The following is a 27,337-nucleotide window of genomic DNA, read 5'->3' as shown; positions in this document are numbered from 1 at the left end:
GCCGAGAGCAGTGAGGTTCCGCCCTCATCTCACCTCATTCTTATACGCGTCGCGAGCGCGCCATGCGTACAACGTCTGCCCTCGCCAGCAGCTACATTCCCTTCGAATGACTCGCCGTGGGGCTCCTCTGCATGCGACACAGATGTGCTCGATTCCATCAGAGTCGCCTGACGGCAAGCAACGCACAGAACCTCGAGCTCGCCAGATCGCCGTGCGCCGTGATGAACCACGTCGGAAGATGGCTGTGCACAGGACCCCCGCCTATGCTGCAAGAGGTCCGATAATAGTGCTGTACAAAATGGCCTATAAAGGGGCCTTATGTCCGATAATTATGCGGTATATTGGGCCCTTATGGCTAGCTATGTCGGATAATATGTGCTGTATAATGGGCCTTAGGGCGCCGCAGGTCCGATCCGTTATGCTGACAAAAGAGGCAGCTGCCCGGCCGGCCTACCTGTATCTGCCGGCGGCTGTCGAGGAAGACTGAGCAGAACGGTACCCACTGGGCAGCACTGGGCTCGCATTTGGGGGTACGATCCCCATATGCTGGACAAAACGGTCTGTTGAGCTTGCTCCACGGTACGTCTACCCAGGAGACTAGACAAATCGAACCCTTATGCTGCACGAGGTCCGATCGCCATGCTGATAAAAATGACCGTCAAAAGGGTATGTACCATAATCATGCTGTATATAATCCCGAAAAGGTATGCTGATAAATGTGGTCAAATCCGAGGGTTTTGCGATCGGACCTTTGGCGGCATAGGCGGGGGTCCTCTGTGCACCTAGGGGCGGCCGTCCCCTTTTGGGCCTGTTAATGCGGCCGCGGCCCCGTGCGCCCTCCAAGCGGCGAGCGCTGATGGCGACCGTGTCCCCAAGAAGGGCCGCAGCGCATTCAGTCGGCGCGGCCGAGTCCAGTCATGGTCAGAGCCGCTGTCTCCGCCCCATCGGAGCGACTGGATCGTCGTTCCACGAGGCTTCATGCCGCCGCTGCAGCACTGTATCGAGTCATTTGGTGGCCACGGATCTATGCTATGTATAGCTCGCTCGCAGAGCTCCGTGCTCTGTTTTGAAATCCGGATACCATTCTGTACAACGCTGAGACGACGACTGTCGGTAGTGCCGAGCGAACGTTAGTAGCTGGGGATATAACGAAGATCTGGATGGATGGTAAGTACGGATCCTGCACGTCGCTTCCGTCAAGTTCGGCTTATATCCAGATTATGAGTCGGATAGACAGCCACTGTACATGTGCCCGGAAGTAGTGGTTTGAAGGAGATATCCTTAAACTTTAAGTATCCGCCTACTGCTGGGCTGTCGGGACATTTCCCATCACGTGGGAGCGCAACGAACGCATGCCGCTCGCTACTGACGCTCACCCGCAGGTCAACGGTCTGAAAAGATGTTCCCCAGGTACCACTTCGTGCACCGTGCGCTTTGGAGTCGCACTGCTCCAGCGTGCTCGTGCTGGATTTGAGAGTTTGCAAGATATAGAAACATGTCATATCGATATCTAGCGGCGGCGGTTCGGATATACAGTGTAAGTTCTACTCCGTTGGATGGCATTCAAGATATCTTCGACGGCCTCTGCGGTAACTGACACAAAATGTACCAGGAGAACCACACTACTTGAGTGTTATCCCGTACGACGGGTGTACACTCCTCCATTCGCCGAACCGGATGAATCTAAGCTGAGCGATATCTGCCTTTCCACTGTACGTCCGATACCTGGCGTTCACAGAAATCCTCCGCAATGTATCTCATTGTCGTTGGATATCAAGAACAAAGCCAGTGATATTAAAACGAAGGGAGCATGCATCATTTCGGCATCCCCTCAACACAATGGCTGGCGTCGAACTCCCCTCGGATCCGTTCAACCCGCCTCGTAACGTCCTTGTGAGTCTGGCCACTGCTGTGCAGTGCGGAACAGTGGAGCTGACAATAATTGATTAAAGGACACCGACGAGGTGTTTCCTCTCGCCACGGTTGTCACGCAAAGTATGGACGGGAACCTGAAGTACACCTACGCGAAGGAGCGCGGCGGAAAGTACACCATACAGGTTGCCCACAGTCCAGCGCTCGACTTCTCGTTCGATGCGAGTACATACAAACAAATAACCGTATGTCTCAACTCCTTGTCGCCGCCGCGACCTCGCTCACATATTGTTCACATATCTTAATGGTCCCAGGAATCGGACTTCCCCGCGGGTGTAATTGCGACGTTTTTCACCGCTGACGGGTACAAGATCGAATATGTGAAGGGCAATGACAAGGTGGGGAGGAAGTGGCTATTCATGTCTCGGATTCCGAACAACCACAATGCTGCCGGAGACGACACCTCGCCCAACGTCAATGGCCCAGATCGTCGCATTGAGGTATGGAAACAATGCAGCGCTGCATTACGCAAGTCCGATATTGAATGATCCCCTCTTACAGGTCCTTTACCAGACTCCTTACAACGGAGATAAAGAACCATACCATCCCCCTGTCTACTACCGTGACATTCGGCTGTCCGATATCTTGACGGACACGGCCGTAGTCGACAACTATGGGGGCCCTGCGTATGATAGCTCGATAGTAGGCAGCCAGAAGCTTTCATTGCGGCTGCAGGTGCGTGTGCTAATATGCATACGCTGGCTGAGGCCATGTTCGCTGATATAGCTGGGCGCCGGGGCTAGTTTCTGCATGTTGAGTACAAGCCGAGGCGTCCTCAATTCACCGTGAGATTTGGCGCCGACCAGCGAAGTATAACCCGTGGAGAACTGGCACGTCACATTGCCAACGAGATGAAAGCACTCACGGTAACGCACCCGCCCTCCCTTGAGGTTCTCAGCGCTGACGCGACTTGAGTGGTAGAAGGAAGCCGAAGCAAAGGGCACACCTCTGTCCGGACGGGATGGCTCGAGCGTCCAGTTTGACCGTCTGGTCCTGATGAGCGTCGCCTTCCCCTCCAAGGGTTCCATCCAGCCCGAAATCGGGGTTATCTACGGGTAGAAGCGGTCGCATCCGAGTCTCTCGTCATCTTGTACAACTACTTTGCTATGTATCGCCGTGCTCATGTATCGGTCGTAGTCATCCGCGCGAAGCATGCCATCTATTTGCTTGCATTTTTCCTACAACGAAGTCATTGTGCTTCCCTGTGTCAAGTAATTGCAGATGAGCGTATAAAGGTTAAGGTTTTAACGAAGGAGAAGGAGCGGCACTATCCGCGCATACTACCTTATAAATCAAAGAGCCCAGCATGCTATCGCTTCCACGCAGTCCTACATAAAGCCCCCAGCAGGTCAATGTCGTACATGTCGGCATGATAGTCACTGAAGATATCGAGTCGGTAGTGGAACTGGGTATGCGCCACCATGCGCAAGATCGCTCTGTAAAGCGATTCGCGCCAGTCAGCCACGTTGAAACCGAGCGCAGAAGAGGCAAAGGCCAACTCGAGGGCAGATTAACATACCTACTGTTCGAGCTCGAAGATGTGCGGAATCTGTTCCCACAAGCTCTCGCGCTGATCCAGGACCCAATGGCGGAACGCGCCATGGCAGGGCGCGCAGAGGTCGCGCAAGAAGGCATCCGAAGGCCTCGGGGCGTTTGTGCGGTCGAGAAGTTTCTGGAACCCGCCCATTGGGTCGCGTTCGTAGGTCCAAGCGGCGTCTCGCAGCCTCTTGATAAAGCGGAGACACGGGTATGGTTCATCGTCACGAGCGCGGGAGGGGTCCAAGGGCTTCTCCGACGTCCACCAAGGGACGCAGGAAGGACTGAGCATCAACCCATTCTGGATGGACCGTGAAATCATCGCGTGATGGTTGTCCAGATGATCGCACCCGCGGATGAACCGCAAGAGGTTCTTGCTATCCAACAGTGTCCATCTGGCGAAAAGCATGCTTGTGTAGCCGCCGTCCGCAGGGATGTCTTCCCACTTGTCATGGACGTTGACGCGTGCGAGGGAACAAAACGCAGCGGGGAGTACTTCGTGACATCCGAACTCCTCGGCGAACATGATTGCGGACGCGGGCTCGGGCATGCAGTCCATGAAGTGCTGGCTCTGCTCCGACGATCCGCACATGATGGCCGTCTTGATCTTCTCGAGCTCCGCTTCACGTATGTCCCATTCGAGGAGATCTTTGGGCCATTCATCGATGACTCTCTGCACGAGGTTGGCTCGGAGAGAGTCGAGCAGGTATTTGTCCGCAAGGCGAACGATACCGCTCAGTTCGAGCGCGGTCTTGTAGCGCCGAGTCCGCCGAGAAAGGTAGTAATGGCTGATGAGTTTACAGATCGTCAGAGAGAAATCTTGTCTGAGTCCCAACGTCTGAGTACTCACGATGGGTGGTAAACGCAATCAAGAAGACCTGATAGATCTTCCGCCCTGTCCGGCATCTCCACCATCGGCACGTCGTCATAGGTCGGCCCAAGACCAGCAGACGCGTCGGCGAACAAGTTTGAGAAGGCGTCAGATTGAAGGCCTAGGATTACTTTGTGGACCCTGAACATCTGAAATCTGGGCGCGCCGCCTTGGGCGGATGGGAGAGCAGCGCGAAGTACGACATCTCCTGTAGGGTAGTAGAGCTCAGAGTGCCTTTCGACGTCTTCGGACATCTGATCAAGCTCGAATTGTGTGTTTAGCGCAAGGTGACCGGCCAGAGAGATACCTGTAAGCTGAGGATTATGAGCGAGTGTATGTGGCCCGTAAGTAGAGACGCGGTTGGGCGTAGACTCGGAGGCGTAGAGAGAAAGAGCTTCGTCGGCATCTTAGCATGGCCATCAAACTCGTGAGAACTGACTTGCCAGGCACGCTGCGCGGAGCTGACGGAAACAGACTTTTGCAAGCTCGAACCCCGAGTCTTGTGCCACAAGAGTATGTTGAAGAAATGTATTCCTGGCAGCGAGCACTGAGAGATGACGCATAACGACGAAGGACACTTGTAGCGGCTAGGTATCGTCGGTGAGTGTCTATCGTCATGATCCTGCCGGTGATACTGACTTTGTGTGAGTCTCTGTTCCCTGTTCATGCGCAGACCTGGTTGACGTCGGTACCATATAAGACGATGTTATTTTGCTCACCATACTACCCTTCCTTTAGCTGGAAGAAGTGCGGAAGTTTCTTCCAGAGTCTCAAGCGCTCGGATATGACTCGCTCAGAGAATGTGCTCTGGCATTCCTCGCACAGCCCGTCCTCATTGTCCTCGTCGGCGCGCTTGTAGTCGAGAATCTTGGATAATCCCGTCAGGGGGTCGCGATAGTCCTTGGCCGGCCACACTGTGTCGATGTGACGCATTGCGTAGTCGTAGCAGGGATACTTCCGCGTGTCCGCGTCGATCACCGACTGCGGAACCACTTGCGGAGTTGTGATCCACCAAGGAACGCACGCGCTATCCAGTGTACTGCCAAGACCGTAATCGAGTCGAGCAAAACTGTCGGAGTACTCCTCGAGGGCTTCCCGACCGTGGAGGTGACGAAGAAGGCTGCTGTTGTCTAGTGCAGACCATCGAGCGAGGCGCTGTGAACGGTCGGCATTACGCTTGTCCAAGTCAGCCTTGACGCTGATGCGGGCCAGCTGGTAGTACGCTGCGGGGAGGATCTCATGGCATCCAAACTCTTGGGCGAACATTATCGCGGAGGCCGGCTCGGGCATGACGTCGGCGAGGTATGGACCTGTACTTCGACGCCTAAGGCGGTTTGTGCGGGCCAGTGATGTGGTGATGGCGCTTGCTTCTCCCTCCCGGACGTCCCACTCGTGAAGAGTCGTCGGCCACCCCTCCGTGACGTGTTGGATGAGCTGTGCTCGAAGTTCATCACCGACGTATTTGTCCGCGAGACGAATGACGCCAGAGAGTTCGACTGCCTTGCGGGGATTCTGTTTGCGTAGAGGATTCGAGCTAAAATAGATACCGTAAACACTCCTTCCCCTGATTCCCATATAGCCTCGCGTACGGTAGGTTGTATACCATCTCTAACAGAAGCGCAAGGTCCTCCGCCCTGTCCGGCAAGTCTAAAAGGGGTTGTCCGTCGTACTTCGGCTCATGGCTAGCTGTGGCGTCGGCAAATAGGTTGGCGAAGGCGACCAGATGAAGCTTGAGTAGGAGCTGGTGAACACGGAAGTGCTGGTACTTCTTGACGGTGCCTGACTCGGAGTTCGTGTCCATCGAGTCGTTTTCCGCAAGTTTGCATCCGTCGGAAACGAGGACGCGGAGAACGACGTCGCCGTCAGGAAAATACAGCCGAGGGTGACGTTCCTCAACAGCCATGTCTCTGCGGCGATGATACGGCGATGGAATTGGATGTATTGCGCGGCGACTGTGCCAGATAGGTATAAGGATATGAGGGCGAGAGCAGAGCAGAGCAGAGTCGCCACAACGCTCATAGCGCTCCATGTCGCTTCTTTTAGCGCCGGACTCTGCGCACAGCCTCAATTAAGCCTGACTCGGAGGCCGGTCCCGGTGAGCGTGGCGTTTGATTCCCCCGTACTAGCTACTTGCGTGACTAATCTACTTTCGAACGTTCGAACATCCATGATAGGTGATCAATAAATGTTCGACAGTTTAGAACGCCAGGGCAAGCGCGGGGCCGCCGCGAACCAATCCCGAATGTTACAGTGTGGTGCGTGCAAGTCCGCGGAGAGTGCGATTATGTTTATAGGTGAAAGAGTTGTGGTAGTCTATTCCAGAGACCCTGCCGATTGCGTCTAAGCCACTCGCCGAACTCCCAGCCGCATTTCTCGCAAAAACCTTTGGGATAACCCTTCTTGACTTCGGGTAGGCTTTCGTAGTCGAGGAGCCTAAGCAGTCCGTCGAGGGGGTCGCACTCTTCGTCCTCGGGCCACGCAAGCTGCAGGATACGTTCTGCAAAGGCGTAGCACGGCCGCTCACTGCGATCCTTCTCCTCCTCCGGTACCACCCACGGGCAATCAGGGAACGCCCAATACGGGATACACCCGTAAAACAGCGGCTCTCCCTCGTCGAACGCACGCCTGATATATTTGCAGTAGGTCCGGAGCTCTTCGCGCCCATGGAGGTAGCGCGTGATGTTCTCGAGGTCCAGGAGGCTCCACCGCGCGAGCCGCTTGTACTTGAGATAGGAATGGTCCGTTTGCTCGAAGTCCTCCTTGATGTTGATGCGGCACAGCTGGTAGAACGCGGCGGGGAGTATCTCTGTGCAGCCGAACTCGCGCGCGAACGCAATGGCGGCGGCGGGTTCCGGGATCTGGTCGACGAAGCGGCCCGTGTTGGTACCAGACAGCACACGATGCTTGAGGATCGCGTTGGCCTCGCCTTCGCTGGCGTCCCAGGCAGCGAGCGTGCATGGCCAGTCGGAGACGACGCGCTTGATGAGGGATGCACGGAGACCCTCAACAACGTATTTGTCTGCGAGGCGGATGACAGGGGATAGCAGGATAGGGGCGTTGGGGTCCCAGCGTGTGCACAAAGGTTCACTGGGGTCCGCGAGTTAGTATAACAGCAGCGTGGACGTATCAATGGACTCACAAAGGGTTGTAGAAGTATGTGAGGAGGCAAGATAGACTTTCTGCCTCGTCAGACAGCTCGACGAGAGGCTGACCGTCGTACGTTGGACCTAGCCCCGCATCTCCATCGGCGAACATATTGGCGGACATCACAGAGTAATGGGCGAGGTGTGCCTTATGTACGCGATAAAGTTGGTGCTTCTCCACTTTGTCATCCAGGGAGCGAAGGAGGGGTGCGCGAAGAACAACATCGCCATCCGGAAAGTAGAGCTGAGGATGTCGTTCGCCACTTTCCGAGTTCATGATGGGTAGCTCGAGACCGTTTTGAGCTATAAACCTTTAGTATGCTGATAAGTAAGAGTTATAAACAGACATAGTGATGCTCAGCGAGCGGCGAGCGAAATAAACTCACCGGTACAAGGCTAAGGAGCGACGACCCTCAGGAGGACAGTTAGCGCCCTTCACGTGCCCGACGCGTCGCGCGTCGGCGTCAATGTCGCGTTGTGGCGCATGCTCGCCACAGCGCCGATGTGGCGTCGATCATCCTCACTTCAACCAACTATGCAGCTCGATCGCGGTAAGCCGAAGAGAAGGTGTAGATCTTGGAGGGATGGGGAAGAATCGGCGGGTAGGGATGCGCGCGCCACACTGATCTGGGTGTCGGCGGAGGGTGTCTTCGGGCCCGACGCGCGAGCGGTCAGCCTCAAGTCTTCGATGGAAACATTCGAGAGTCTGGTTGTTGGCACTAGATCTACGTTGGAAGTAGTGAGTGATATGTTGCGATAAGAGGCAGACCTGGACACAATAGCGGCTGACCGGAAAATCGCGGCGGAGTGCGAACTGCGGCGCATAGGTATAAATCCCCGCGCACACGCCCCTCTTGCTCAAATCGCCCCTTGTCCTCTCCCGTGTAGCTGCCCTCAGCCTTTCCTCCGCCCTCTCCCGCTGTCGCAGGACGTGTTCACCGCTACTCGGTCCAAGCGAACCCCTTTCAATCGTCGCGCCACTGCGCGCCCCACTCTCTAAGAGCTCGCCACATTCACGGGGGTCGACTCATGAGGCCGCAACGGAGAAGGACGCCTGGGGAACACTTAGAACATGAAAAACACCTTGTACGCACCTCAGTTGTCCGACGCGGCCACTCGCCCCACCTTTCCGGTACGATGCCACATCCGACCCAAAGCCTCCCACTCCGATCAACACAATCCTCATCCTGCTACCGTTCAGAGTGGCGTACTCCTCATTGCCTCCGTCAAAGCTGCCCAAGAGTGGACGGTCATCGGCGAGGATTCTCTGGTCACGGTATGTGATACCGCCTGGTCCCATTATGCTGATCGCGCGGCGCACAGGCATCGCACTGCGGCGGCACGTCCTGCCAGCAAGGAACTATAAGCAACTTCAATCAGAACTCGAATAGCTGCAGGAAGGCTACTGTTGTGGAACCGACATACCATTGGACAACATACATGAGAACGCGCTCGATTGTTATGCGCGCGGGGTCGATGCGCGCGGGGTTAGGGGGCCGTAGCTCCCGTACTGCCGCGGGCTGCTACTCCAGTACCGTCCGTGGGTCATGGCTCCCGCACGGTACATGGGCTTTTGCCCCAATACCGTCAGCGAGCTATGTCTCCAGTACCGTCCGTGAGTAAGGGCACTGGTGCAGTCAGCGGGCTACTCTTGGTCCTCGTACCGTCAAGGCCCGAAGCAGGACAGAAGCGCCACCTTGGGAAGGCAATGGAACTCCGAAGGAACAAGCAGTGGCAAGCACCCTGGACAAAATACCGCTGGCCCCTGGAAATTGAACTGCATGATACTTGGACCCGACACATGGACCCGAATGAATACGCCCTTGGATTACGACACCACATAGGCGTGGACGGCGGTCAATATCGCCCTGTCGGCGCAGAGAATCGTGTGTTAAGTAAGTTTGCAAACACTCGAAATACCAGCCAAGGTCAAACGAGGAAAATGGTTCCTAAACAGCGTGGCAGGCGATCTGGGATAGCGCGGCTGGCTGGTCGCTTTCATCATGCACAACGCAGCCTGGTCACGGCGACCTTGGAGAAGACCAAAGTTCATTTGCCCAAAAAAGATCTTCCTAGTACGGAGTACCCGCAACATTGATCGGTCATATTTCCAGGAAAAGCACGCAACTCAAACTCGATCGCAAGGTTGATCGAGCACAACGAGGGACACGAACGTTAGAAAACATTGGCGCACATCGTCGAAGATGTCTCAAATGCGTGCCTTCGTCTGCGCATGTGACTGTCGCTCTGCAAAAGATCGTGGCAGACGCCGCAAGTGTAACAATAACCGCGAGGAACTTGAGTTCTACGAATACCACACATGCACTACAGGCCTCCACGAAGAAGAGCGCCATTCTCTCGAAAGCCACAATTCAACACGCTCGCTGTAACATGCGAGCCTTCGCCTAGCGAGGCGAGCTTCGGAACGAGGGAAAACCGGAGATGGTTACCCACTTGAACATTTTCAAGACAGGAAATCATCCCAAAAAATGGCAATGCCATGGTATGACCGCTCAGATGTGTCTGATGCTTCTTCTAGGGCCATGCCACATGGCGCAAACCGAGTGCAGAAGGAAATGAGGAAACGTACCTCGTGCATTCGCTTGTGGGTCTATCTGCCGCAACCATCCGCATCTTTGCAATGTATGCTTTATATACAGTAGCTTTAACCAGGGTTTGGTCCGCAGAGCTACGGTGCAAGGCGGTGCGGCCAAGGTTACGGCTGCCGACAGAACAGTACGTGGCGACTTGGTGTTTGAGACCTGCAATCCAGTCGAACTTCGCACACGGAAAGCTTGTATTTTCTAGCTAGAAGATTTCGACGAGCATAGCAATAGAATAAGCTGCGAGTTACCAAGAATGCCAGCAAGCACGCTGTCCGGTGCCATGGATATCCAGGAGGATGAGTGGGATTAGACGCCTGCGGCCTACCCGACTTTCTCGGGGCCGGTAACGGCCCGGGAAAGCCGATGCTGTTTGTGCAGTGGGCGCCTATATGTTCCTCTTGCTCTTCTCTACCGTCACGACTGAGGAACTGGCAGCGCCATTGTGACTAGTATGACCAGTACGATCTTCGATACCTCTTTGCGATGTATACCAGGAAATTTCTCCCTGTGCAAAACGTTCTTAGGAATGCCACCCGGGCCGCCACATCGCCACGGTAGAAGTGCCACCATGGCGAGTCCATCGGTACCTGTAGTCTCCTCGCTGACCTATATATTCCTCACTGCTGGTGTATCATTTCGGTGAATGACAATGATAAGCGCGATCCGGATGTTCACTACCTAGCGTGTTCAGACATCGCAGCTTGCGGAGGCCGTTGCCTGTAACACGTTGCCACGTGCGGTGACACCTGCACAACGCCTTGCAACCGCGTTTCTCATACGCAGGCCCTTCAACAACTCTCTGTCTTACGGTTTTTGATCTCTTTACTCTTTCAAACACACTGGTTCACCTTCGCTGGTGTGTTAGGCTGTACGTGCGCTATTCTCTCGAACACTCACGGCGGTAAGTTATGTATGGACGGCGCACGTTGCTCACACTTCGCCCCCGTAGATCTGCACGAATCTCGTGAAGTACAATCCAGACTACGAAAGCTAATAACGCCAAGGCCAGTACGATGTCTGCAACATACAACAAGCATAGCAATGCGTCTAGAGCTTCTATCGAGCAACATGCCTGCACTAAGGACTACGCTCCTTCTTCCGCTTCTGGCATCGACTCTCCGACGAGTCAACAACTCGTGCGTACATGGCGATGTTTACGCCTATCAACCACTAAAATGCGTCCCGCGTTTAGTGGCCTTCGAACTCCCAGGAATCTATCGCTGCCGAATCTCAACAGGAGAGTCGGTCGGGAGAGGTCCTCGTAACTGGAGTGAGTTTCTATCTCTACCTGACCGCCAGCCTTCAATAACTGTCAATCAAAACCTGGTATAGGGAACGATGATGTTCATGGCAACGAAGATCCTTCATACCATCTCGCAAGCGGCCGTTGTAGGGAACCCCAGAATTCAGATCACCCGCGCCGTCGAACAAGATCTCGAATCCTTCTATTGGGTGATTCTATACGTTGTCTATAGGCGCACACTCCAGGACGAGGAACAACCAGCTCGCGACGTAGCACACGCGGCGATCAGGGCCGAGTTCAACTCGCTCTTCTTCGCTGTAAGCACAAGTCAACTGGCGGAGGAGCGACAACGACGACTACTGAGTGGGAATGTGATAGCCGCACGGGGGATGGGGAAGCTACTGCGCCACCATGAGCAACACTGCAAGCCGCTGGCGGGTTTACTCCTGGTCATGTGGAGAGCACTTCGGGAGTGCGCAAGCTGGATTCCCCCGGAAGTCCCAGAATGGCATATCGCATACGCACAGGCCGAATTGACGGCACTAAACGAAGACTTACGGCGACGCGGCCTACCGCAGTCGGAGTGCAGCCCACGGCCGGAGGAGTCGGAGGCGATCTATCATTGTGATTTAATCGTCACTATCAACCGGATGCTCGAACAGCTCGATGTGGCTTTCTGAGCGGATCGGGTGGACGAAGAGTCGACTGGCGGGGAAAGGGACTTCTGGCCGTAGGCGCTGGGATATATGGATGTATAAACCTGTGATTCTGAATCATGCAGTTATGATCATGGTGGCATGGCCGGAACTTGGTTTGTCTGTCCTTTCAGCGAACACCTGCATCAGGGTCAATCAGAAGAAGGTCGCTTTGCATGGAATGAATGATCTCGCACATACTCTGACGAAACCACCACGCCGCACAGCCGCCCAGGAGACGCGAAAGTCACTACCGTGCTAAAATCGAGCAGGTCCCCACCGTGCGTCTCGACCAGGTGGCTCTGCATATATTCCGTCTTGACTCTAAGCAGCCTCTCCACATACGTCGACGCGAGCGCGAGCGCATTCGCCTTGCACATCGCCTTGCCCTATAGTACTCGAGTGCCGTCTACAAAGTGGGCGCGTTAGCGCTCTTCGCAGTGATGTTGCGTCACTCAGACTGACCTAATTAACGTGGAAGAGCGTATTGCGGGCTGAACATGCTTCGTTCACGCCAACTGCCACCATCCCGTCGTGGGAGCGCAGCTCCGTGAGCTCGTTTCTTGTCGACATAGGCAGAACTGAAGCCGCAGAGGTGTCACAATGGCGCAGAGGCTGGACAGGGCTCACCAACGACCCGCCCTCAAAGTACCTCATGCTTCTCGTCGATCTGCGCTGCACCTTCAACGCACGTAGTCGTACTGGGGCCCGGTATCGGGGCTGAGTGAGTATCTCTTAGACTTTTCGCCCGTTTCCACGAAGGCGCTCGCCGAGCAGGAACAATTCACGGAAGACGCCACCAGTGAACATTGGACTCCAGGGATGTCATACATCCACTAGGCTCTTTAGTAGCATCGGGGCTAGTGCGGACTAGTCTCTCAAACAACGATGTAGTACGTGCACTGTTGATACAATTCAGTAATATTCAAGAGGCATGTCCAACTCACGCACCTCTGTAATGATCTCGGAGTCCGTGGAGCTTGCAATCATGATAGTTGAAACAGCTCCGGGAGCCTATCCCAAAGCATCTGCCGCTCCGCCCTGAGCCACCCGTGAAATCCCCAATCACAGTCCTCACAAAACCCACGCGGGCGGTCCTTCCTAACATCCGGCAGCCTCTCGTACTCGAGCAGCTTGAGCAGCCCCTCAAGAGGCTCGCGCTCCCCGTCTTCGGGCCACGCAAGCTGCAGAATGCGCTCCGCGAACGCGTAGCACGGCCAGCCCGTCCGGTCCTTCTCGTCCTCGCGCGTCGGCCCCAGTTCGGGGCGCGCCCACATCGGGACGCAGCCTTCGGCCACCGAGTCCCCCTCTGCGAACTTCCTCCGCAATTCCTTGCAGTACGTCTCGAGCGCATCGCATCCGTGGAGGTAGCGCGTGAGGTCCTCGCGGCCCAGCAGCGCCCAGCACGCGAGCCGTCCGCTGCGGGTGGGGTAGTAATTCTCCCTGTGCTCAAACTCCTCCTTGATGCCGATACGGCACAGCTGGTAGAAGACGGCGGGGAGGATTTCGGGGCACGCGAACTCCCGCGCGAAGACGATGGCTGAGGCGGGCTCGGGGATCTGGTCGGCGAAGCGTGTCGCGTGCGAATTGGATACGACGCTCCGCTTGTAGGTGTCTCGTATTGCGTTGGCCTCGCCTTCACTTGCGTCCCAGGCGGCGAGCGTGCATGGCCAGTCGGAGGTGACCTGCTCGATGAGGGCCGTCCGAAGGCTCTCGATGAGATATTTGTCGGCGAGGCGGATGATAGGGGTAAGCGACATAGGGGCGTCAGGGCTCCAGTGTTTGAACAGAGGCCCGCTGGGAGCTCAAGAGTCAATATAATGACACTGTGCACTTATTGATGCACTTACAAAGGGTTGTATAGGTAGGTGAGGAGGCGGGAGAAATTTTCGGCCTTGTCAAGCACCTCAACGAGAGGCTGGCCGTCGTACTTTGGCCCTAGGCCCGCGCTCCCGTCCGCGAATAGATTGGCGAAGAACACGGAGTGGTGCCCGAGATATGCCTTATGCACGCGATAGAGTTGGTATTGGTCTACTTTCCCGTCTAGGGAACAAAGGAGGGGTGCGCCGAGGACAACGTCGCCGTCTAAAAAGTAGAGCTGAGGGTGTCGTCCACCGCTTTCCATGATGCGTAACTCGAAATCGCTAAAATCAATTTACTTTGGAAATTTAGGTAAGATATTTACCGAAAGTCCACGCGGAGATCACTTTGAGTGAGGGAGAAAGGGACTCACGATGGTACAGGTTCAAGGGGCTATGGCCTCTGGGCGCGCGGCAGGAGAGCGGTTAGCGCCGTGCACGTGCTCGACGCGTCGCGCGTCAGCGTCAATATTTGTGGCGCACGCCAGCCACAGCGCCGTTGTGGCGTCGATCATCCTCACTTCAACTAACTACGCCACTCGATCGCAGTCAGCCGAAGAGAATGTGTAGATAGTGAAGGGATGGGGGAGAATCGGCGGGGACGAGCGCGTGCGCCACACTGCTCCGGAGGCGTCATGTCGGCGATGGTGTCGTCGGGCCCGGCGCGCGAGTGGTCAGCCTTATGTCTTCGGTGGAAACATGCGAGAGGCTGGCTGTTGGCACTAGGTCTACGCTAGAAGCAGTGAGTAATGGACTACGATAAGGCGCGGACCCAGACACAATGGCGGCTGACCGGAAAGTCGCGGCAGAGTGCGAACTGTGGCGCACAGGTATAAATCCCGGCGCACACGCCCCTCTTGTTCGAATCGCTCCTTGTCCTCCCTCACGTAGCTTCTCCCCCAACTACCCACTGACCTATCCCGCAATCGCGGGACCTGCTCATCGCTACTTGGTCCCGGCAACCTTGTTCGACCGCCGCGCCACTGTGCACCTCGCTCTCCGACAGCTCGCCACATTCGCCGAGATCGGCCCCACCGAGGCCGCCACGACGAAGGACGCCATGGGGGCAGCTAAGAACATGGAAAACACCTTGTACGCACCTCGATTGTCTGCTGCGGCCGCTCGTCACACCTTTTCGCCACAACGCCACATCCTGAACCGAAGCCTCCCACTCCGATTACATCCATCCTCATGCTCCTGCTTCCCAGCGTAGCGTACTCCCCATTGCCTACGTCAAAGCGTCCCAAGAGCGGACGATCGGCGGCGAGGGTTCACTGATTACGGTATGTGATACTGTCTGGTGCCATTATGCTGATAGCGCGGCGTAGGGAGAGCGCATTGACGTGGTAGTCGTCCGGCCGGCCGGGAAGAAACTATAAAAAAATACCATCAGGACGTGAACAGCTGAAGGAAGGCTATTATTTTGGAGCCGACATACCATGGGCCAACATATATGAGTACGCGTTCAATTGCGATGCGTGCGGGGTCAGTGGGCCGTAGTTCCCGTACTGCCAATGGGCTGCTACTCCAGTACCGTCCGCGGGTCATGGCTCCCGTACGGTATACGGGGCTTTTGCTCTGATACCGTCAGCGAGCTGTGACTCCAGTACCGTCCGTGAGCAAGGGCGCTAATGCAGTCAGCGGGCTACTCATGGTTCCCGTACCGTCAAAGCTAGGATCCGAACGGAAGCACCATTGTGGAAAGGCGACAAAACTCAGAAGGAACAAGCAGGGACGAACACCCTGGGAGAAACATTGCCGGCCGCGGCAAATTGAACAGTACAACACATAAACATGAATGAATTTGCCACGCCGATTTATCACGACCCACACAGCACCACACAGGCGCACGGCGGTCAATGTAATCCTATAGGCGCAAATCATCGTGTGTTTGCGGACGCTCGAGCAAGCCAACCAAGGTCCAACGAGAAAAACAGTTCCTAGTCACCGCCCAAGACGCCGCAAAATCACAACATGGAAGTAGACGATCTGAAATCGTTCAGCTGAATGACCTTTTTCATAGAACGCGTCTCCGCCGTGCGTCTGAGGAGCCTCGTGAAAGAAGATCCCGATTCCCTCACCCAAGAACGATCTTATTGGTGCAGAATGCCCACAGCATAGATCGGCGGCGATATTTCCAGGAACAGACTGCAACTTGATCTTGATCACAAGGCTAATGGAGTATATCGAGGACTACCGATGTTACAAATCATCGACACGCCTTACAAAAGGTGCTTGGTTCGAATGTGCGCCCTTGTCCGCCGAGGTGATCGCTATGATGCAGAACTTCACGGATAACGCCGCGAGATGAGTAAGAACAGCAAGGCACTCGGGCTTAAGGAATGCTATACATGCACTACGGCCCTCGACGAAGAAGAGTGTCGTATTCCATACCATCACCATTCAATGCGCCGGGTGGAGTATGTGAGCCATGGCCTAAAGGCAGAGCGAGCTTCGGAGCGAGGGGAAACCGGGGCCGGATACCCACTTGAACACCTCGAGGACGGCGCATCGTTTTACAGATTGAAATGGTATGGCATTATCACTGAGCGGATAATACGCCACAACTCGAACAAGGCCGTACGTTGCAAATTGAGTTGGGGGGGAAATGAATGGACGTACCTCACGTACATTCCTTTGAACGCGTCTTCCTCCGCGACCATACCCTTCTTAATGTTGCTTTATAGATGTGTTCTTGATCAATCCTCTAGGTTGGCAGCGTGTATCACCGAGTAGGGTGGTTTGGAGGTTTGCGGTTGCCGACATGACCGTACGTAGCGAAGCTTTTGAGGCTTACAATCGAACTGAACTTCGCACACGGCAGGCTTGTATTTACCTAGAAGACCTCGATGAGCATAGCGATAAACAGAGATGTGAGTTACCAAGAGTGCCAGCAAATAGACCGTCCAGTGTCATGAATGCAGGGGGATGAGGGGCCGGGCCACAGGCGCCCAGCGCGATGCGCCTCTCTGCGCGCCACCATGACCACAGTGGAAGAGGCGGAGACAACATGCTGGGCAGTGCGGTCGACACCATTTCTTGTCCACGTGAAATGGTATTCCGTTGTCTAACAAATGCTCTAGGGAACATCGGCTGAAGGTATGTTTCCACCGCGGACCATAGAACTTCGCGACTCCGAGAAATTCTATGCGTGCTTGGTGGGCCTCCCCGCCAAGCCTGTCTCTCCGTTGCGAGTGTATTACTCATGTGAGTATCCAAAATTCCAGTTACTGGTATCGTTATACTTTTCAGCATAACGAGATAACGCAGTTCACGATGTTGCCACGTGCGGCGACACCTTGCCAACACGTTTCCCATACGCATGCTGGTGGGCTCTCAAGTTATCAACCTTGCCAGTAATAGTTGACCTTTGCACTGATAAACACCTCCACCAACTGTACGTGCACTATCCTTTCGACGACTCATGACGGGCGGTCGCCGCCCATGTTCGCTCACATGTTGCCAGTGCCAGATCCGTACGAAGCTTGTGAAACACAGTGCGAACGATTGACGAAGTTGGCGTGTTCAAGATGTCGAAAAGCTGTCTCAAAGACACTGAGGGAGTGAAGACTGTCATTGAGCGACACCCTGACGTTGCATCTCCATGCGAGGCTTCTTCAACTGTCGCAGCAAACGTGACAGTGCGTACGGAATCACTCCAACGAATCGGCTCCTATTTATCTCGCATTTTGTTAGGAGTGGAGTGCACGGGAACACACCGCAGCCGTCACCATACAACGAAGCCAGCCACAAGAGGCTGTTTTTATCACTCCGGCAAGTCGAACCACGCCTTCCTACTCGGTTCGAATCGTTCATACACTCACGCTCAGCCGTTAGACATCTATGCTCTCCATGGCGACGTCGCTCCTGAAAAAAATGTCGGAAACAGCGGAACCGAGCCCCGCCGGACAGCTTTGGGCCACCCGCGCTGTCGAACACGACGTCGAGTCCTTCTACTGGGTTATCCTTTATGTCGTTTTTAGGCGCGCCTTGGAGGACGAAGCATTGCGAGCGACGGACCGTGCGACCCAGGAGGCGATCAAGGAAGAGTTTGGCCGGCTCTTTTCAGCCCTGAACCCGGGAGAATTGGCGCAGGAGCGGCGACTACTACTCTTGGTTGGTGATGTGTTAGACCCAGACGGGATGCAAAACCTACTGGAGTACGTGGAGAGCCACTGCCGGCCGTTGTCGGGGTTACTTCTGGCCGCGTGGAGGGCCCTCCGGGAATGCGCAAGCTCCGATGCGGATTCGAAGAACATCCCGGAGTCGCGTATACAAGAAGAGGAGGCCGAATTCGCATTCCAGAAGGAACATGGCCTGCCGTTGCCATTGTATACCCCACGATCGAAGAAGCTGGCGATACCGACCATAGTCTACCGCCGCCTGTGCCTCAGCATTCAACTAATGCTCGAGCGTCTCAGCAAAGTGGATTCCTAAGTAGTTTGGGAGGATGGCGAATGGAGCAGAAAGGGTATGGGACGGTAAGGATTCGACTTTGTATTGACTCCGACTTGCGGGCGACTCCGATACTTCGCAGCGCTAGAGGCCTCTGCGCGGCACGACTGAAGAAACGGACGCGCCATTGTGACTAGTACGATCTTCCCTCTCTGTGGGACGCGTAAACAACTGTTCAGTACTGTGGGGGGTGCTTCAGGGTGAGACGACTGATTATCTATTTTAAAAATGCTCAGGAGCGCAACCGTGGCAAGCCTTCTAGCAATCCGAGTTGATGGTTGGTGCGGTCTTTTGGTTAAATCATCCTGTTCAATCTTGTTCGCCTAACTCCGGGGTGCATTTTCTCGGTCGGTGAGTACTCATTATCAGAGCTCATTGCACCATTTCCGTTTAGCTTGAGGAACATCACAGTCCTGGAGGCGCGTTGCTGCAATATCATGCCGCCACGTGCGGCGACACCTTGCAACCGCGTTCCCGATGCGCGTGTTCAAGAGTCGGTTACCAGTGCTAACTCTCCCTCGTACCCAGTCGATTTCTGCACCCGCACACACTTACCTTTGCCGACGCGTTAGGCTGTACGTCTGGTATCCTCTCGGAACCCCGGCCCATGGATGTACGGCTGCTCATGCTTTATCAAATAGATCCAGACTAGCCTCGTGAAGCACGGCGCTGCCGTGATCAGGATGACTATGATACTGGGCAAGCATAGCGACGACTCTCAGGAGACCATCCTCGAGCAAGACCTCGACACCGAGGGCTGCGAGCCATCTTCAACCGCTGTCCCAGGCTCCTCGATGAATGAGCGGCCCGTACGTGCATGCTCGCATCTGTAACAGAAGAACAGAAGGGACTCATTCGATTTGCAGAGCCCCTCGATATCTCGGGTGGACACCGCACCCATTTCTCTACAGCAGAGCATCCCACGAGAGACTGTCGTAACTCCAGTGATCCAACATCTTAGCCGTCATTTTACAAGACTCTGACTCGCCCTCACTTCCAGGTTACGATGTTCTTCATGGCGACGAAGCTTCTAAATGTTATCGTGAAAGCAGCTAGAGCGCACCCCGGAGAGACGGTCTGCATCCCCCATACGACCGCGAGCGACCTAGAATCCTTCTGCTGGGTGATCATGTACGTCGTCTACCGGCGCACCATCGACGACTCCGGGCTCCAGGCGGAAAACAGCACGGCGCACGCAGAGATCACGCACGAGTTCGCCCGGATTTTCTCGGCCACAAGTATAGAAGGACTCGCGCAGTCGCGACGGCGACGACTCTCGTATGGGCAGGGGTTGGGATGCTACTGGGGCGAACTTGGGATAGAGAAGCTGCTGGAGCACATGGAGCACCACTGCCCGCCGTTGGCGGGGTTACTTCTCGCTGTGTGGAGGGCACTGTGGGAGTGCGCAAGCTCCGATGCGGGTTCGAAGAAGAAGATCCCGGAGGAGCGTTTGCAACGGGAGAAGACGCAACTGGCATTCCTGGAGGAACATGGCCTGCCGGTGCAGTATACCCCACGATCGGAGAAGCCGGCGATATCGACCATGGTCCACCGCCGCCTGTGTCTCCACATCCAACTGATGCTCAGAGAATTCGACCAGGCTTCCTAAGTGGGTTGAGAGGGTGGCGAATGGACTAGGAGGGGGAGGGGACGGTAGGGATTCGACCTCGAATTGACTTCGAACTGTATGACTCCGATACTTGGCAACGCTAGAATGTCATGTCTTGGGGCTAATGTTCTCCCATTGCGTCCGACTGACGATTGTCGATGTACATAAGTCCAGATAGGCTCTGCTCGAAGATACTGACACCCAGCAATTGTACTATCTACGCCAGCGATCGTCGCATAGCTTGCGAGGCTCTTGAACGTAGGGTTGATTTCAGGAGGATCCCGGATTAGATGCCACAAGACCTCATACGAATACTGCCGAACCAAAGGCGAGACGGAAAGAAATCGACTTAGGCCTTTGCGATTGCACAATTTTGAGACTTGGAAGATCGGTTGGCTTGGTGTTCTGTGGCAAACATCGCTTTGCATATAGTGAACGACCTCACGCATACATTCAGATGATGTCCACGACGCCGCGCCGGGGAGAAACAACCGCCACAACCTTACAAAAGTCAAGCAAGTCACCGCCGCGCGTGGCGACCAGGTCGCTCTGCAGCTCGTCCGTCTTGACTCCCAGCAACTCCTCCACATTCGTCGACGCGAGGGCGATCGCGTCCGCCTTGGAGATCGCCCCGCCCGATTCAAGAGCCGCCTACACGCCCGCCATGCATCGGTCAGCGCTCCTCCCTGCACAATGATGGGGCACAGACTTACCCAAGCGACGTCGAAGCGTGTGTTGCGCACCATCCACGCCTCGTTCACGCCAACGGCGACAGTCACGTTGTGCGCGCGCAGCTCCGTGATCGCGTTTCTTGCGGACAACGGCGGACCCGGAAGACTGTAACGAGGAAACAGCGTATCAGAACATGCATATACGTGAAGATGAGGCAACATACAGTCGTCGTTTCTCCCAATGGTGCGGGAACGGCCGCGTAGGAGAGATGATGACCCCAATCCCGGCATGGGCGATCTCCTTCGCGAGCAGGTGCGCCTCCGCCGCGCCCACGAGGGTCACCTTGATCTTGTTTCCAAGCGCTTCCTCGACTTCGGACTTGAGCACGATCACGGACGCGATGGCGTCCGCGCTCTGGATGTGGATGGCCAGCGGAGTAGTTCCCTAAAAAGACCGAACATCAATAAATATCCACCCAATATTCCAGGACGGCACATCTTCGCACCTGCTTAACGCCGTCGAGAGCGTGTCCGAGCTCCCCCTTCGTCTTTCCCAACAATATGTGTCTAAGCGCAGTGATCTGCGTGCTCACGCTGGGCACGCCAACGGGGCTGATGGACAGATGCAGGGCACCTACATCCTGCAGCAACGCGCCGTTCTCGAGCTTGTGGCGGCTACCCGTAGAGAACGCGGCACTGAGGCCAGCGAGGAACCCAGCCGATTGAGGCGCGGTGATGCCGGAGGTCACTCCAGAGCGGTAGGCCAGCCTGATACCACGATGAGAATGAGAGGCAAATCTGGAAGGAATAGAATAACCACTCACAGAGCGTCGCGAGTCCCGAATTGCAGGCCGTCCGCAGCGCGGATAAGCGCACCCTCGCCGCCGACGATCTCGGGAATCACACTTGTCAGTGGATCCAGGACGAGGCCATCCCGGGTAGACGACTCGGAGCGGATCTCCTCTAGCCCGAGAGGTGAGCCCGTAGAGACAAGCCCGGGCGATATCGCTCCGCCTTCGAGGTCGATGAAGTCTGCATCGTCGTCGCGCGTAACTGAGAATGCGCATGCACTTGAGGGTGCTCCGATGCAGTCAATCTTCCCGTCGCGCACGACTACGACGCCAGGAGCAGCTGATCCCGCCGCGGTGCGCGTCGCGTACACCTCACTGACGCTGTCGTTTCCCCGCAAGTAGACGGCGCTGACGTTGGTGAAGACCACAGTGCGCGCCTTCGAGGGTTTCGGATCGAGCGGTGGCAGACCATCGTATTTTAAGGTTTCTTCTGCCTCCTTGTCAAAGTTCGGAGTCGCAGGCTTCTTTTGGAGGGCCGCAGGTTTTGAGATGATGTGGGGTGCGTCCAGCTGAGCGATGCCGTCGATCCAGACTTGTTGCGGTGTCGCACCGAGCGCGAGAGGGTGGCTGTCCCATAGGATTAGGTCTGTCGCATCATCAGCACAATCGCAGGTTGGCGGGTCGAATATGCAAGCGTACCTGCGTCAAATCCTAAAAGTACTTGTTAGCTTGACACAAAGAAGAAACCCCGTACATCGCCCACCTTCTTTGAGGAAGCCGATTCTGTGCTCTTGCCCAATAATAGTCGCTGGCGTCGTCGTAACAGAAGCAAGTGCAAGGTTATGCGGCAAGCCGAAGAAATGCGCCTGCTGAGCCTCGTACACAAGGTGGCGCGAGTTCAGCACTGGGTGATCCGACTTGGTAGTTTTAGTACATTGTATAGGATATCAACTCAACCTTCGGCGATTACCTTCAAGACGACCTGGAGGCCGTTCTCCGCGAGAATCTTAGGCGCAAACTCTGAGCCGCGGTACGACTCGCGCTTGTACCGCGCGTTCGTCGCGAAGAGTGCGACGGCCGGCGGATGCCCTATGTCGTTACGTCAGTTCGGCCCAGAGTGCCGCACGCAGCATTTGTGCGTACCATACGCAGATTTGAGCGTTTCGGGAACAAGGTAGGTCTCGTGCGCATGGTGAAAAGCCGCGATCGAGAACTTGAACTCGTTGGTGATCTGCGGTGAAGGAGTCAGCCGCGCGTCCGGCTCAGCATATCTCAGCATGTATCCATATAGACTTACTCTCACGAGGTCGTCCAGATCCACAGTCTCGTAGCAGTGGTTATGGACCTATCAGACGCGGCCCCCTTCAGATGTTGCCCTCCACAATCTGGCACAGGAGAACTATACCTTGACGCGTCCGCGCAAGACGTCGACCAGAGCCTCCCACTGCAGCTCCTCCGGGAACTCACCCAGCCCAGCCCACTCTCCCTGCGAAGCCTTGGCGCAGAAGGCGTCCTGCGCTTGCTTGATCTGCCGCGCCTTTTCGTACGCCTGGCGGAACGCCCACGCGGTGTCCATGCGCGTGCCCGAGTATACTCGGTCTGATCATAGCACTTAGCACACGCAGTGTATATGCAGGGCTTGTGTGCACTGTACCTGGGTTCTCTCCGCATGCGTGTCTGGCCAGTGATCATATGAGGTTCATAAACTCGAAAACATGCTTGGGAACATACTTCATCTGGCGGTAGCGGAAGAACGTGCGCGGGTCATAGACCGTCCCATTCGTCTCGTACGGGCTCTCGAGCAGCATGCCCGTGGGCGAGCGGTCCGTCGGCGGGCGCAGTTTGATCACGACGCCCTGCCCGCCGATCGCGTTCGCAGATCCCGGGAGGACGAGGGATGTCTGGCTTGCGCCCTTAGCCTCTTCCTATGCACTACATAGATCCAAACTTGGATGCTCACGGTGACACCGCCTGCGATACTCAGCTGGTACGCGTCGTCGTGCGTGTTCAGGCCGTCGAGCGCGCGGAGCCACTGTATCACCCATTAGCGACTATATGCTGCATGAAGAGAAATGGGCGTACGGGAAGTATGGGCCCCTTGAAGGAGTTCACGTCCATCGCTCCGCGCAGCTGCGGATTGTTGTATACGCCTCTGCACGCGCGATCGTCAGCATTCCGCCCAGAGTCGCCAAAGACGCGGCTGGCTCACAAGTGACTGTGCAGGTCAACGATTCTGCGAAGCCACAAGCATTCGGTCAGTCACAACACGGACGCATATAAGACACCAGCGATTACCCAGGAGACACCCATTTGCCCTGCGCGTCGACGTGCGCCAATTCCGCATACGCCTCAAGCTCGCTCTCCTCAATGACACCAACGCGTTTGATAAGGCCCGCATCGAGCAAGATATCCCCATGCAAGATCTCGAGCCCGCCCACGCGCCCCGTCCAGATCGTCGCGTTCTACCACCCGTCAGCCCCCCTCCCAAAACGCCTCGTAGCCCTCCGCTCACCTTGATCAGCGTCGCCTTCGTCCCGGGGACGAACCTATCTGACCGCGCGCGCGCATTGAAGTCCGGGGGCGGCCCCGGCTTGACCTCCAGCAGCGCACACTTGTCGAGGTACTCCTGCGCGCGGAGCGGCACATTCACCGTCTTCCGCGCCGCGCCCCCAGCGACGTCCGCGTACATGCGTACATACTGCACGAGGGCGAGCGAGAGCGTCAAGACCGCGAGGACGCGGGCGAGACTCCTCAGCCTTGACCGCGGGCGAGCAGCAGGTGGCGGTAGTCCGCCCACAGCCGCCGTGTCGCGGACATGCGAAGGGAGCCTAAGTTTGGCCTCCTGCTCGAGAGGCATCCTGTGGTGTGTCGCGCTAACCCTCTAGAACCCTGGAGATGGGCGATCGTCGAGGTCGCGAGCGTCGAGGGCGCGGTGGGATCGCCGGCGGCCGTATATATAGCGGCGTTATCAGCGAGGCTTGCGAAACTCCCATGGCGCAATATGGGGCAGCCCACGCGACACGGGGCAGCGTGCGCCGTCCGTGCCGCGTCGTGGGCGATTGGCTAGCTGTTTTTCAGGCGCATATACACATAGATCTGAGCGCAGACGAGTGGACGAGGACGACATCGGGGGACGAGTGCAAGGGGCGATCGAATTGTCTTCCGCCTCCGAACGTGAGGCTGGTTCACGAGCCTAATCGAGGAGGCGCCTGGACGTCATCGTACGAGATTCCGGTTCCAAATTCAGGTGTCGCATTACCAGCACGCATGCCGACTATACCGATGTAGGGGATATACAAGACATGTACCGTACGTCTATGCCCATGCCGACGCCTGTGCGAACAGCCGGGCGGGAGACAGAGACACGAGTAGACGAGATATGCGAGGAGAAAACAATGATACAGCAGGATGGAGAGAGAAGATAGAAAAGAGAAATGTGGGGAAATGTGGGGACGATGACGCAGTCCGTGGGGTCTACCGAGTCGTGCGTGCGTGAAGGAGAAGAGAGACGATGCAATAAATTAGGTATGTACAGTCGGCGCGATCGTCGTGGGCTGCAGCTAGACGAAGTCAGTGCTCCGTCTCGAGCGGAGGCTGGACTGGGCTCACCGACGATCCGCCGCTCAGAGCACCTCGTGCTTCTCGTCGATCCACGCCGCACGCTCGAACGTGCGCACGTAGTCGTGCTGGGGCCCGGTCTCGGGGCTGAGCGGGTACCGCTTGCACTTCTCGACCGTCTTCCACTCCTCCGCGATCATGCGGAGCGCGTCGTCGCCGTCGCGCGCGATCCCGCACTCGACGAGCCAGCACCCGACGATGAGGCCCGTGCGGCCGATGCCCCCGCGGCAGTGCACCGCGCAGGTGCGCCCGCGCTGCTCGTTGTCGCCCAGGACGTGCATGATGCGCCGCACGAAGTCGACGGACTCGGGCAGGCAGCGGTCCGGGATCGGGAAGTTGTGGTACTCGACCTCGTGCGGGTCGATGCCGAGGTCGTAGCAGCGCTGCGCGAGGTGCGGCGAGTACGGGAAGAGCTCGTGCGGCTCGGTGAGGTCGATGAATGTGCGCACCCCAGCCAGGAGCAGAGCGTCTAGCTTCTGCTTGGTGTGTCTGCGGGCGAGCTGGGCGGGGGCGATGGGGCAATAGGGGAACTCGCAGGCGACGAGATAGGGCGTCGCCCAGTACGAGTTGGGGATTGGCCGCGGTTTGTGGCGGAGGGAGCGGTGTGCAGCCGGGGCTGACTGTGGTCGTGTGGGTGCCATTGCGAGGCGGTCGTTGCGCCGGAGGGAGGGCGGGATGAGGTTGTTGAGCATTTCGCGGGTAGCTACAGCCATGGTGGTCGTCGTGGTCGTCGTCGTGAGCGATGAGGGCGGATGAGGGTCGTGAGGGTCGTGAGCCAGCTCGGTTTTATAAAGGTGCGAGGCGACAAAGAGGGAGGAAGAGAAGAAGGAGGGCGGCTAGGTCGCAACCACCCCGGTGCGGACCCCGATCCACGTGGCTAACGTAAGCGAGGCCCTTCCACTCGCTCGCTTAGCCTCGCTTGGCCTGCGCTCCATGATCTCATTTCATGGCTGTCCACTCACGATTGTTTTCTTGTCCTCTCCGCCATCCTTCATGCTGGCAACGACGCTCGCAGCTCTGCATGTCTCGTCGCTGTGTGCGCGGTACTCGACTACGACCAGTCTCGGCGAAGCCTGGTCGCCACTTCCAAGCTTGACAGCCACGTTCTAGGCCCCACTGCACAGGGCCAGCTCCACCGCCGCATTCTAAGAGCTTTATCGCGGTACGCGCTCATCTTCGCGGACGCAAACGGCAGAACCTGCCACCCTGCTCCCACTCCCGCGCACTGCCGCCCTGCCCGAGGAAGCTCTGAGCGCAGGGCGATGCGACCCGGTGACTATCTGCGCAGCCTGCAAGCGGAAGGCGGAAGACGCGAGGCCTGTCTGCTAGCCTCGTGCAGCGCCCGTGCGATTCTGCGAAGACGCCGTGCCAAGGCGTGCCCGCCCTGTGGTGGTCTGTGGTGAGTTGCTGCCCCCAAGACGCCTTCCGTTTCCGCACGCGCCGCATAGATAACGGCACGCCGCTATGCGCGCGTTGGGCATGTGAATGGCATATCTTCCATGGCACGGAGACCCACCGCTGCTAGCGTGTGGTATGCGCACCGAAACGCACAGCGACGATGCGTCCCATGGACGCGATCGCAGCTCTCAATCGTCGCCTATCGCGGCGCAATGCATTGGGGTATGCACGTTCTTCCCTCATTGCCCCCGGCATCGGCGCAGAACCGCAGAATAGGCATCTTACGCTCACACCCTATCAGCATCGGCAGGGCGTGGGCACGACGATGCGCCATCGCTTTCCCGCTGCGAAGTAGCGGATCCATGCAGGACGAATCCTCGGAGCCGTGGTACGTCCACCGACATACAACGCTCCGACATCGCCCTAGGCGCTCGGCACCCCGACCCGCGATGCACATAGGACCCCCGCCTATGCTGCAAGAGGTCCGATAATAGTGCTGTACAAAATGACCTGTAAACAGGCCTTATGTCCGATAATCATGCGGTATATTGGGCCCTTATGGCTAGCTATGTCCGATAATATGTGCTGTATAATGGGCCTTAGGGCGCTGCAGGTCCGATCCGTTATGCTGACAAAAGAGGCAGCTGCCCGGCCGGCCTACCCGTATCTGCCGGCGGCTGTCGAGGAAGACTGAGCAGAATGGTACCCACTGGGCAGCACTGGGCTCGTATTTGGGGGTACGATCTCCATATGCTGGACAAAACGGTCCGTTGAGCTTGCTCCACGGTACGTCTACCCAGGAGACTAGACAAATCGAACCCTTATGCTGCACGAGGTCCGATCGTCATGCTGATAAAAACGACCGTCAAAATGGTATGTACCAATATTATCATGCTGTATATAATCCCGA

At 56.6% G+C, this 27,337-nt stretch overlaps 9 protein-coding genes across 9 annotated transcripts; 3 read left to right on the top strand and 6 right to left on the bottom strand.

Annotated features, from left to right (window-relative positions):
* Positions 1 to 1,839: 1,839 nt before the first annotated feature.
* TRAVEDRAFT_22522 (uncharacterized protein) lies at positions 1,840 to 2,991 on the top strand (the record flags this gene model as incomplete). The annotated part of the gene is made up of 5 exons (XM_008042722.1): positions 1,840 to 1,893; positions 1,953 to 2,117; positions 2,187 to 2,372; positions 2,434 to 2,607; positions 2,854 to 2,991. The coding sequence occupies 5 exons, from the start codon at positions 1,840 to 1,842 to the stop codon at positions 2,989 to 2,991; spliced, it is 717 nt and encodes a 238-aa protein (XP_008040913.1).
* Positions 2,992 to 3,451: 460 nt separating this feature from the next.
* TRAVEDRAFT_50688 (uncharacterized protein) lies at positions 3,452 to 4,593 on the bottom strand (the record flags this gene model as incomplete). Its single annotated transcript, XM_008043022.1, has 2 exons — positions 3,452 to 4,256; positions 4,319 to 4,593. 2 exons carry the CDS (start codon positions 4,591 to 4,593, stop codon positions 3,452 to 3,454), a joined length of 1,080 nt encoding a protein of 359 aa, XP_008041213.1.
* Positions 4,594 to 5,062: 469 nt separating this feature from the next.
* Positions 5,063 to 6,242, bottom strand: TRAVEDRAFT_50687 (uncharacterized protein; the record flags this gene model as incomplete). Its single annotated transcript, XM_008043021.1, has 2 exons — positions 5,063 to 5,873; positions 5,929 to 6,242. The coding sequence occupies 2 exons, from the start codon at positions 6,240 to 6,242 to the stop codon at positions 5,063 to 5,065; spliced, it is 1,125 nt and encodes a 374-aa protein (XP_008041212.1).
* Positions 6,243 to 6,627: 385 nt separating this feature from the next.
* TRAVEDRAFT_50686 (uncharacterized protein) lies at positions 6,628 to 7,759 on the bottom strand (the record flags this gene model as incomplete). The annotated part of the gene is made up of 2 exons (XM_008043020.1): positions 6,628 to 7,426; positions 7,479 to 7,759. The coding sequence occupies 2 exons, from the start codon at positions 7,757 to 7,759 to the stop codon at positions 6,628 to 6,630; spliced, it is 1,080 nt and encodes a 359-aa protein (XP_008041211.1).
* A 3,342-nt stretch (positions 7,760 to 11,101) lies between these two features.
* TRAVEDRAFT_22520 (uncharacterized protein) lies at positions 11,102 to 12,011 on the top strand (the record flags this gene model as incomplete). The annotated part of the gene is made up of 3 exons (XM_008042721.1): positions 11,102 to 11,224; positions 11,281 to 11,358; positions 11,421 to 12,011. 3 exons carry the CDS (start codon positions 11,102 to 11,104, stop codon positions 12,009 to 12,011), a joined length of 792 nt encoding a protein of 263 aa, XP_008040912.1.
* A 901-nt stretch (positions 12,012 to 12,912) lies between these two features.
* Positions 12,913 to 14,151, bottom strand: TRAVEDRAFT_73793 (uncharacterized protein; the record flags this gene model as incomplete). Its single annotated transcript, XM_008043470.1, has 3 exons — positions 12,913 to 12,928; positions 12,978 to 13,823; positions 13,877 to 14,151. 2 exons carry the CDS (start codon positions 14,149 to 14,151, stop codon positions 13,013 to 13,015), a joined length of 1,086 nt encoding a protein of 361 aa, XP_008041661.1. The 3' UTR covers positions 12,913 to 12,928; positions 12,978 to 13,012.
* A 3,610-nt stretch (positions 14,152 to 17,761) lies between these two features.
* Positions 17,762 to 19,949, top strand: TRAVEDRAFT_50684 (uncharacterized protein; the record flags this gene model as incomplete). Its single annotated transcript, XM_008043019.1, has 4 exons — positions 17,762 to 18,310; positions 18,982 to 19,149; positions 19,207 to 19,284; positions 19,341 to 19,949. 4 exons carry the CDS (start codon positions 17,762 to 17,764, stop codon positions 19,947 to 19,949), a joined length of 1,404 nt encoding a protein of 467 aa, XP_008041210.1.
* Positions 19,950 to 20,373: 424 nt separating this feature from the next.
* On the bottom strand, positions 20,374 to 24,190 carry TRAVEDRAFT_152837 (carbohydrate esterase family 9 protein). The gene is made up of 18 exons (XM_008043469.1): positions 23,924 to 24,190; positions 23,707 to 23,873; positions 23,621 to 23,644; positions 23,494 to 23,563; positions 23,372 to 23,443; positions 23,143 to 23,312; positions 23,066 to 23,088; positions 22,817 to 23,010; positions 22,709 to 22,756; positions 22,555 to 22,642; positions 22,382 to 22,500; positions 22,175 to 22,328; positions 22,111 to 22,122; positions 21,445 to 22,057; positions 21,127 to 21,388; positions 20,845 to 21,065; positions 20,663 to 20,786; positions 20,374 to 20,600 (listed from the first exon to the last, which is right to left on the bottom strand). Exons 1-18 carry the CDS (start codon positions 24,098 to 24,100, stop codon positions 20,403 to 20,405), a joined length of 2,736 nt encoding a protein of 911 aa, XP_008041660.1. The 5' UTR covers positions 24,101 to 24,190; the 3' UTR covers positions 20,374 to 20,402.
* An 886-nt stretch (positions 24,191 to 25,076) lies between these two features.
* TRAVEDRAFT_105379 (phosphatases II) lies at positions 25,077 to 25,610 on the bottom strand (the record flags this gene model as incomplete). The annotated part of the gene is made up of 1 exon (XM_008043468.1): positions 25,077 to 25,610. A coding segment is annotated over one exon (534 nt), but the record flags the coding sequence as incomplete, so codon positions are not given.
* Between the last annotated feature and the right edge of the window lie 1,727 nt (positions 25,611 to 27,337).

Source organism: Trametes versicolor (assembly GCF_000271585.1).
Source record: "Trametes versicolor FP-101664 SS1 unplaced genomic scaffold TRAVEscaffold_9, whole genome shotgun sequence".
Lineage (NCBI taxonomy): Eukaryota > Fungi > Basidiomycota > Agaricomycetes > Polyporales > Polyporaceae > Trametes > Trametes versicolor.
This window is presented reverse-complemented; position numbering and strand designations above follow the sequence as displayed.

Coding starts and splice junctions, on each gene's coding strand:
- TRAVEDRAFT_152837 (XM_008043469.1), bottom strand. CDS start 24,100: ATGTACGCGGACGTCGCTGGGGGCGCGGCGCGGAAGACGGTGAATGTG. Junction 21,066..21,126: donor CTCTCGACGGCGTTAAGCAG/GTGCGAAGATGT, acceptor CGGTCTTTTTAG/GGAACTACTCCGCTGGCCAT. Junction 20,787..20,844: donor CATTGGGAGAAACGACGACT/GTATGTTGCCTC, acceptor TCCTCGTTACAG/TCTTCCGGGTCCGCCGTTGT.